The sequence below is a fragment of the Fukomys damarensis genome, unplaced genomic scaffold (assembly GCF_012274545.1).
Source record: "Fukomys damarensis isolate Sample0158 unplaced genomic scaffold, DMR_v1.0_HiC HiC_scaffold_23, whole genome shotgun sequence".
NCBI classification, from domain to species: domain Eukaryota; kingdom Metazoa; phylum Chordata; class Mammalia; order Rodentia; family Bathyergidae; genus Fukomys; species Fukomys damarensis.
The window spans coordinates 44,627,716-44,637,372 of NW_022900935.1; the positions used below are offsets into that span (position 1 = coordinate 44,627,716).

Genomic DNA, 9,657 nt, shown 5'->3' on the forward strand with positions numbered 1-9,657 from the left:
CGCGTGAGCAGTGGGAGCTGAGATGGGGGCTATAGGAGCACAGTGGCAGGAACCCAGGAGGAGGTAGAGGAGACCCTCTGCCAGCTGGAGCCAGGCCTGTGCAGCAGAGAAGCCTGAGCTGGGCTCCACTGGCCCACACACCCCTCCCCCAGCACCACAGCCCAATGTGGGGGTCACAGCTGGAAGGCCAAGGGAGCAGGAGGCTGGAAGGAGGGAGAGTCCAGGGTCCACATGGAGGGTCTCCCACCCACAGGGCTCAGCCATCCCCAGCCAGGCCTTGCCCCCATCCCCTTACCTAGTGGACTGAGCTGCCAGCATGGCAACACCACCACACTCCCTCCAGCCCAGAGGAGCACCTCAGCCAGGCAGGCCACGGCGCCTGTGCCCCGGCTGGTGGCAGATGGCTGGGGGCCAGGCATCCCCAAATGACAGCCAGGCTCCAGCTCTCAGAGGCCACAGAGGACCTTGGGTGGCAGGGCAGGCAGCGATAGTGCTGGATGCGGGCTCCCCTGCTCTTTTGCTTTGTCCTCCTCCCTCTCACAGTCCCCTGAACCCCACCCAAGGCTATCCCCAGGAGCCCCTGGCATTGGTCTGACCACCACCTGAAGCCCTGGGCCAACCTGCCTGCCCTCAGGGTCCCTGGACACAGGAAGAGCTTGCAGGGTGATGTTGGCCTCGCCCTGCCCACCCTCCAATCCCCACACTAATCCTGCCCGCTAGGCTCCATCCCAGCTGCCCAGAGGATTTAGGCCAAGGGAACACTCAGCTGCCAGGGGAGCAGCCGGTCACCCTGACAGCCCAGGCCACCAGGTCCATGTCCAGCAGGACAGAGGCGGAATCTCCTGGGCCCCAGGGATGCAGCTGCAAGGCCTTGAGGATGGACCCATGGCTTACCCTGTGGTGGGGCACTAGACCTCTGTTGGGTGCGTCCCACACACTGCCCACCCCGGTGCCTGAGACTGGTGTCTGTTCTTCTCTGTCCTGGGCCAGGCTCTTGCCCCCTCCCCAATCCCTCACACTTACAGGGACCTCTAAGTGCTCCCTGCTGTCCCGGGGGAGCAAGAGAGACTGGAGGCAGGATGGAAGCAGGAACATAAGCCCCAGAGCCCAGGCCCAGGACCAGAACCTCCTCTGCGGCCCTCATGCAGGGCCCTTGTCCAGTAGGGTGAGCAGGACCTCTTCTGCTGTGACTCCTGGCACAGGCAGGATGGTGTGGTCCCCAAGCCCCTCCCCTTCACCTCACACCAGGCCCAGGGCTGTATGGCTCCACCCCTTTTCCCCTCGCCCACAGGGCCAGGGCCCTGGAGTCAGCCACACCCTGGGCATATCTGTCACTGCACTGTACCCCAAGGCTGCCAAGCAGGCAGGGTGCCTCTCCTGATGGCCTCTGACCTGGGCAGGATCCCCCATCTACCAGCAGGGGCCCCAGAACCCCAGGCGAGCCACACCAGCTACAAGCGGTGACCAGCTGTAGTGGACTGCCCTGGTGAAAGGAGGGAATACCAGAGTCCTACCCCAGCCGCTTCCCTGGCCTGAACCTGTGCTGACCACGTGCCCAGGCAGCACCACTGGGATGAGGCTGTCTATTCCTCTCGCCCAAGGCCACCCTGTTGTCCAAGGCCTGCCATCCCTCCATCCCTGGTAACCAGAACCCTGGCCAGAGACAGCCAGGACCCACCCGGCCGGATTGATGGAATCAACTCAAAGCCAAACCCAGGACCCAATTAGGGACCCTGGCCAAAGGCCTGCCTTGTTTTCTGGCTGGAGGTCAGCAGGCAGCCTGCCCTCTGCTGGAATCGGATCAGGGATGCTTTTGCCTCCGAGACAAGAAAGGGCTGCAGTCCTGGGAGTTCCTGGGAGCCCCTAGAATCCTATGTGTGGACCCGAGGAGCCCCAGGGAGCCAGACTGGGACACAAGTTCAAGTACCAGGAAACATGGGAGCCACCAGGGCCTCCAAGTCTGGGTGAGGTGCTGCAGCCCTCTCGCCTTACCTCATGGCACCAGATGTCCCTCCCCACAGTGGGCACTCATGTCCTGCTCTGAGCCCATGGAAGACAGATCAGGAAGTCTCAGTTCTCCTCTGCCCTCAGGGTGCCCTGGGCCCAGCCTGGGGGTGCTCCTGCACCTCCACAAGGCCCACATCCTGTCTCATTATTCACCCAGGGAGGGGCTGAGAGGGGCACAGGTGGAGTCCCTATCCCCTGACCCAACTCCTCCTCAGCAGCCCCAGGCCATAATCCTTTGCTGACCAGGCAGGCGGAGGTCCAGCTAATCTGTCCGTTGCAGAGCTCTGCCAGGGAGGTCCCTCCACTGACTTGGGGACTAAGGTGACCCCCACCCACTCTGACACTCAGGGACAGGTGGACATAGGCAGTGGCCATGGCCAAGTGAGGCGACATCCCAGACTGGGACATCACAGGGGAGTGCCTGGCCCTGGGCAACTGTGCCACCCTGAAACCAGTATGGCCAGAGGACATGGCCCCCTGCTCAGCCATGGTACATACCCAGGCAGCCCAGTCTCCTGCAGACCTGGACCAGGAGTGCAGGACCGACAGCCACTGAGGACCAGCTGCTGGCACCAGCTCTGCAACCAGACCAGGGAGGGACCCTGTCCACCACAGCTCCCCTGGGCCCTCCCTCAGTGGTGTGCTGTGACTCCTGTGAGCCTGGGCTCTTTGGGGACCTGCCCCCCAATCCCCAGCAGGCACTCTACTAGACACAGATGGACAGGAGGCCAAGGGCACAGGGCCTGCCCTGGGGGTGAGAGAAACAGTCACTGGTACCCTCATGCCCAGGACAGGTAGATGATGCCACCCTAGAGTTGGAAAAGGACATGGGGGGCCATGGGGCTCCTGTCAGCCTAGCCTAGCCTAGGTGCCTGCTGGGGGGCAGAGGCCCACCTGCCATGCAGTATCACCCACCCATGCCTCAGTTTCCCCATGGTGCAAAGGTTTGCCCCTTCCTCCCCAAGTCTGCACAGGACACCATGCAGAGGAGGGAGCACCAGCAATGCTGTGGTGGTGCCCGAGGACCAGTCACACTATGGCAGCAAGGGACCTGGCCTTGGCTGCCATCCACAAGAGGCAGCAGCAGCTCAGCATCTCTGCCTCTCCCGGGGAAAGCTGGAAAATCAATTTAATCCTCCAACAAAATCCACAAAGTGACACCAATGGGCTTGGCGGTGCACACACGTGCAGACACACACATGTGCAGACACACACACACACATACACACGTATGCACACACATGGCACCTGCAGGTGTGCAGCCCTCCTCCTGACAGCAGGGCACAGGGCCTGTACAGCCCAACTCAGGGAAGATGCAGCCAGTTTCTGGACAATTCTCGCCTCCCCGCAGGGCACCACAGCACAGTCCCCGGGCCTGTGCCCCAGGCCTCTCCCTCCTCTGCACCCGTGTCCTCCCCACTTAGAGTGGCCCTATCTGTGAAGCACTGCAGGCTGACCCTGCCCCACCCCACCCCGCTCGCTGGGACCCAGCACTGTACACAGCAGGTGCTCAGACTGCCGGGGTGCAGGGGAGGACCGAGCAGGCGGCCTTCTGCCCCAGTCCTGCGGCTGCACCCGCTGGGAGGAGCCCTGCCCCTGGCCCAGCACCGCTTGGGAGGGAGGGAGGGATGGGCCCACACACATATGGCCGAGATTATTTAAACGGCTGGGAGAAGCGACGCGTCCCCCCGCATGTCTGGGCGCCTCCTCCCCAACTATTTTTACTTTATCAGGGAGCATGAGTCGGCTCCCTCCAGCCTCCCCCAGCAGGACCCCATGGCAGTGTTGCCTGTCCCCCCAGGGACAGAGCCAGTGCCAAAGGGTTCTCAGTGAGGGCAGTGGGACAGTAGCCACTGCCCATCCCATGGTCAGTGACCAGTCAGCAAGCCAGGGCTGCCTCTGACAAGCCAGGGAGCATGCATCTTAGAGTTGGGCACGGTCACCCCGAGTCCATGCTCTGTCCCCTGCACCACTGGACATCCGCAGGCCCAAGCCTCACCTTACACCAATGTGAGGTCCTGGAACACATGCAGCCTGGCCTGGACGGAGGGTGTGGGCAGGGGTACAGCAGCAACTTGGCCCATCCAAGCCAGCCTCCTCCCAGTCCAGAGGCAGGATGTCATCCCCAGGGGCTTCCAGCTGGCTCTCTGGCAGCAAGGACCAGACAGTGTCAGGCACTCTGACACCAGACGGTACACTTGGCTGGTGGCAGCAGCAAGATGACATTCTGTAAAGCCAGAGTCATCCCCTGTCCAGTACCTACCCCGGGGAAACCTACACGGGACCCTCACCCCATGCGGCCCACATGGGGCCCTCAGTCCACGCTGTCTCCCAGGCGTCTTGATGGACGGGGGCGTGGTGACTTCCAATCAGACTCCCCAACATCTGGCCTTCCTCTGCCCACCCAGCAGAGTGCAGTCTACTCCTCAGTGTCCCCTCTGTCCCCAGCTGGTGGCAGACAGCAGCTCAGCTCACAGTGGTGGCATTAATCACGTTCAACAGCCCCGCCGGGAAGAGTACTCTATTAATAGCCCATTTCACAGCTTCCTGCTCCTGCAGGTGCCCTGCATCCCTGTGTCCCTGGGGGCTCCTTTTCCTGCCACCAGCCACTCTTCCCAAGGCCTCCGCTGCCTCTCGCTCTCCAGCGGGGCCTGGCTAAGCAGACAGCACCTGCTTGGCCTGGCTTCCTAGAAGCAGGTGCCCAGATGGGACGGGTCCTGGCCCTTGAGCCACTTCCTGGCCACCCAGAAGAGATGTAGGGGTGGGGCTTTCCAGAGAGCATGGCTAGACTAGAGCTCTGGGGTGGAGGACATGGCCAGCAGAGCCCCTGAGGGTCACAGCTCAGCCCTGGGCCACTACAGCCAGCTGGGCAAGGGCTGGGGAACCTCAGCAGAACATGTTCTGGAACCAAGCTGGCCCCCAAGCTTGACGTCCTAAAGTTTCCCGGCACAGCATGAGTTGCCAGTCCTGTCCAGCCCTGTCCAGGCACCCACCTGCTCCACACCAGCCTGATGCTTGGCTGGCTGCCCCATCCCTGCATCTCAGCCTATGGGGGACAGATGAGGTTCTCCCCACTCTGTCCCCACCAGCTACCTGCTGTGCTGAACCAAAGTGGCTCTGGCCACCTCTGAGTGCTAGGTGGCCTGCACCCCAGCCAGTCACAGTCAGCTTGACCCCAGTGGCCAGCAGCTTCAGGAGGGAATGGACCACTAAGTACAGGGACCCCACTGTTAGCCTCAGGTTGCAATGCCCCGAGTCCCTCAGGCACCCCTGGGCTGTGCTCTTGAGCAGGGCCAGCCCATGATGAGGTGGCCCACTGCCAAGACAGCGCTTTCCAGAACCCAAAGCCTACTGGATCCTCTGGGCAGAGCTGGAGGGTACTCTCGCCCCAGGAGCCTACTCTCTTCTCCTGTGACCCATGAAAGGCCAGGGTCACCACTGCAGGGCTGGTGTGGGACCTGCATCCCAAGGTGCTGCTTGAGGCAGCTTCCCAGGCAGCTCCCACTTTTCCCACACAGGAAGTCTGTCCAGCCGGCCAAGAGCCCATGTGCGCTGTGCTGGAAGCAAACTCCAGGAAAAACAGGCACATCTGATTACTCATCCCTCCTGCCCTCCCCAGCAGCCTCATCGATAGCAGGGCTGCCAGACTGGCCCCCGAAAGGCCTCCTGAACCCCACACCTGCTCTGCAAAAGGCACTGCCCAGCTCTCCAGGGGAAGATGCCAGGCACTGGGAAACTTCGTCATCAGTTCATTAGCGGTGCAGATGGAGAGCCGGACCCAGGACGCCAGCCCCATCTGCTGCATCCAAGCATACATGAGAGTGCAAGGACCATGCTCTTGCAGCTCCCCCAAGGTGGCCGAACCTGCCGGTCACGAGTCAGGTGTCCTCAACCCGCAGGGGAGGGCTATGGTCAGGGAGGGGTGTACCCATTCACAGCCTGTCATTCCCATGAGGGCCAATGTGTGTCCACACCCGACTCACTGTTCCCCGCTCATAAAGGGCCACTCAGCCAAGAGGGGAGGGACAGGCACAGGCCAGGTACACATGACCCTGCAGACAGACCAGCTTCCCATGTTTGCAAGCTGCCCAAGAGAGGTGGCCCCCGCTGCCCATCTCATCCATGGAGCTCACAGAAGGCAGGTGCCCCATGCGAGGTCACACAGCCCTCCAAGCTCCCCAAAGCCTCTCCCACACCCATACTGGTCAGCAGCAGAACAAGCTTTGTCCAGAACAACCAGGGTCCAAACAAATGGTCAGGGGTGTGCTCCTCCCTCCTGGAAAGCTAGCCTTGATCAGGAAGTTCTCTCTGCTTTTCGGCCAATTGGCCCCCACTGTCCTGGGACCCCTTCTCCACTGGCCTCTTCTGCCCCTGGCCCAGAGCTGGCACCGCATCTGGGGCAGATGGAGTCCCTGGCGGAGAAGCTCTGCTCTGCTCAGCCAATGAGGAAGGTGCCTGTGCAGATGCCCCATGAACAGCCCCCTCACGCCCCAAGCAGCCTTGGGTTCTTGCACCCAGTTGTTCACGCTGCCCGCCTGCCCAAAACACTGCCCAGCTTTCAGGTCAGGAAAGTGGGGCAGAGCTGAGCTGGAACCTCAAGGGCCTCGCAATGAACTGCAGCTTGACAGGAAGGCGGCTGCCCTGTCCGTGGTGCTGAATGGAGCCAGGGCCAGGGCGCTTGGGTCAGGCCAGGAGAGTACTGGAGCCCACACCCCACACTCCTGGACCTGCCCCCCAGGCAGCCGCAACCCCTGGGGCAGCTGGGGGTCAGGGAAGGTGTCGGCATGGCTGGGGTCAGCTCCTCCTGCCCAAGACTTCTTTGCCCTCTGCAGGGGTCTCTCACTGCAAGGTGCCAGCCCAGGGCAGGAGGGGTGAGGATCTGTGTGGCAGTGGGTAGGAATGGGGTCACTGCCCCGGACCAATGCCCAGCTCTGGCCTGGGTCCCCACCTGCACAGCACATTCCCCTTCCAGGGATCCTCCCGCCCCCTTACCTTGGTCCTGGCTGAGCCCACCAAGTGGCCCAGGCTCTTCCATGGCCCCTGGGGACCAATCTCAGTTACCAGCACAGCCACAGAGGGCCAGTACCCTGTGCCAGCCTCCACTGCCCCCTGCGCCCCAGCCTCAGCCAGGGCTCCCCGCACGCAGCACCCATGCTGGTTCAAAGCCTGCCGCCGCTGCCCGCCGCCCGCCGCTGCTGCCACCTTGAAGGGAGAGAGGGGAGGGGAGTGCAGGAGGAGCCACAGCCTGGGGACCGCCCCTCCTGCAGGAGCCCCACCCACCCTTAACCCTTGGTGGCCCTGCTTCTGCTGCCAAGCTGCTGTGGGCAAAATCTGCGCAAGCTGGAGGGTGGAGGTACCAGGCGGGCACTGAGCCAGCCGGCTCAGAGGCCGAGAGGGGAGGCAGTGCCAGCTGAAGCTTCCTCTCACTTGGCTCCAGCAACATCCGCTGTCCACCGCCCTCCTCTCGCTCCCCCAGGGGCAGGTGTGTGTCCCCATGGGTGGAGCCATGTGCCCCTTCTGGCAGCCCCGCTAACCCAGTCCTAGGAATTCCTTACCCCAGATGGGCCCCAGAGCACTGAGGCTTCAAGAAGCAGCCAAGGTGGCCTGGTCAGGGGAAGCCCAGTCCCAGGTGCCCCTGGGGGAAGCTCCTTGAGGCTGCTCCCGTGTCCTCCATGGGCCTTGGCCCCTGGCTGCAGGTGTGTGGGGTCTCAGGGACACTGGGTACAACCTCAGGGTACAGTGTTTTGGTCAAGGTCCTGTCCCGTACACAGGGTCAGAGTCTACCTTGCCAGGCTCTGCCCACGGGCCTCAGGCAGGACATCTGGGACCAGACCTGTGTGCCCAGCACCTGTCACACACTCCCTCTGCCAGCCCGTGAGCGATGGTCACCCACAGCCCATCCCATGACCTGAACCTTCCATCCCAGTGGTGTGCAGGTAGCCAGGGGAACTACTGGAGCCAGAGCCTGGAAGACTAGGCCAATGAATGGACCTGAACAGAGGGCATGGGCTGCCAATGTGTTCCCAGAGCCATGCCACCTCTCTGTGATGGCCTCATGCCAGGTCAGGGCCCCAGAGTGAAGGGGAGAGGGCAAGAGCCTAGCCCAGGAAAACCCTAGGCCTTGCCAGTGTCCTGGAGGGCATCTGCCCCTTCCTGCTGCTCACGGTGCCCTGCCAGGACCTGTCTCCCACAGGCCACTTGGTTCAGAAGAGCCTCTTGGCAGTGCCTGGAGCAAGTTCCTGCTGGCCATGGTAGCACAGCCATGGCAGGGTCAGCCACCAAGAAGGGCAGCCGTGCCCCAGAGGCAAGAATGGTGCTGGCTGTCAGGTGCCCCACACCCAGGCTGTGTGTCCCTGGACAGTTCCCACAAGGAAAGGGTCAATGGCCCCAAATCCCCCCAAAGGAGAAACTGAGGCAGAGAGCAAGAGGGGAAAAAAGATGACAAAAACCAAAGATCTGAGAGTGGGAACCTAGGAGGGACCGAGGGAGGGGCCCAGAGTCGGCCGCCACATCCCTGGTGTGGACAGCTCCCCCTGAAGCTCAGTAAAACCCAAGTTCAGGTCCTAATAAATAATCCATTCACACCCTAGCCCGCCCCCATGCCCAGCGGGAGAAGATTTCCGTTAGCACCGCTGCGATTAAAGGTGGTGATTAAACCCCGCCACGCGTGTTAATTTGCTAAGATTCTGATCTCCTCGGCCTCCATTCTGGGCATTTAAGCTGAGTTCCGTCCTTGTCCTCTAGAGCAGCCTGGCTGGGCAGCTGGGAGGGCTCGGCGGTGAGCAGGAGCCTGAGAGCAGGAGTCTAATCCACTTCTCCTTTGAGGAGGCCATGAAATGATCAGTGGGTACCAGGAGCAGGGGGCTCATGATCATCCTGGCATCATCCAGTGGTCCCCCGGGATGCTGCTCCCCTCCCAGTGCTCAGTCCAGGGCCTGATCTGGACCAGGACTCTGTTCAAAGGTTTTGCCAGGAGAGGGGCAGGGGACACAGGGTGGGCTCTCCCTGTGCCTCAGTTTCCTTGCTGTCTGGGGGGACACCACATGCATGCTCATAGTGCCCAGTTTTGCACCAGGCAGCAGCTACCTCCTCCCCATCACAGGGCACTGGCCCTGGGGGTCCTCCCCTCGGTCCCCGCATTGTCCGGGAGCTGCACTCCCTCCACCAAGCTGCCCACCTGGGCCTCGGTCTCCCTTTAGTCTCTCTCAGCTGGGGGTGTTCCTGGGCCCCAGAGTCTGTATGGGATTCTTGAGAGGGCCAGGGACGGCCCCAGGGTCCCACGGTAGGCAGCAGCAGAGCTTGGCAGCAGCTGGCGCCCAACCCCCTGGAGCCACTCCTACTGAGGGGTGAGAGGTGGCCCCTTCTCTCCAATGTCCTGCACAGAAGCCTCCACCTTTGAGTGCCACCGAAGCCCCCAAGACAGGTCTGAATGAAGGACACTGGACCCACACATGGCCCCAGCCAGGAAGAGCAGCTCCAGGGAGAGCAGGAGACTCAGCGTTAGTGGGGCAAGAGCCCCACAGCAGAGCCTGGGTCCCCTCTGCCAGCATGGGCTGCTCTCCTTGCCCGAGGCCCCACAGCCCCCTGCTGGCCAGCGGGAAGCACTGTGGGCAGCTGGAGGCAGCGGGGGGGGTGGGGCGAGGCGTGCAA

General features: G+C 62.4%; 1 protein-coding gene across 2 annotated transcripts in view; it reads right to left on the reverse strand.

Moving 5' to 3' along the window:
• Positions 1 to 7,205, reverse strand: part of Plch2 (phospholipase C eta 2) — a 30,882-nt gene extending 23,677 nt beyond the window's left edge. For both annotated transcript variants that reach the window (XR_780955.2, XM_010627775.1), the window contains exon 1: positions 7,000 to 7,205. Coding sequence is in view for 1 of the 2 variants with exons in the window: in XM_010627775.1 (XP_010626077.1) it covers positions 7,000 to 7,042 (43 nt within the window). In the remaining variant the exon portion in view is untranslated. The remainder of the gene's footprint in view (positions 1 to 6,999) is intronic.
• Positions 7,206 to 9,657: the final 2,452 nt, after the last annotated feature.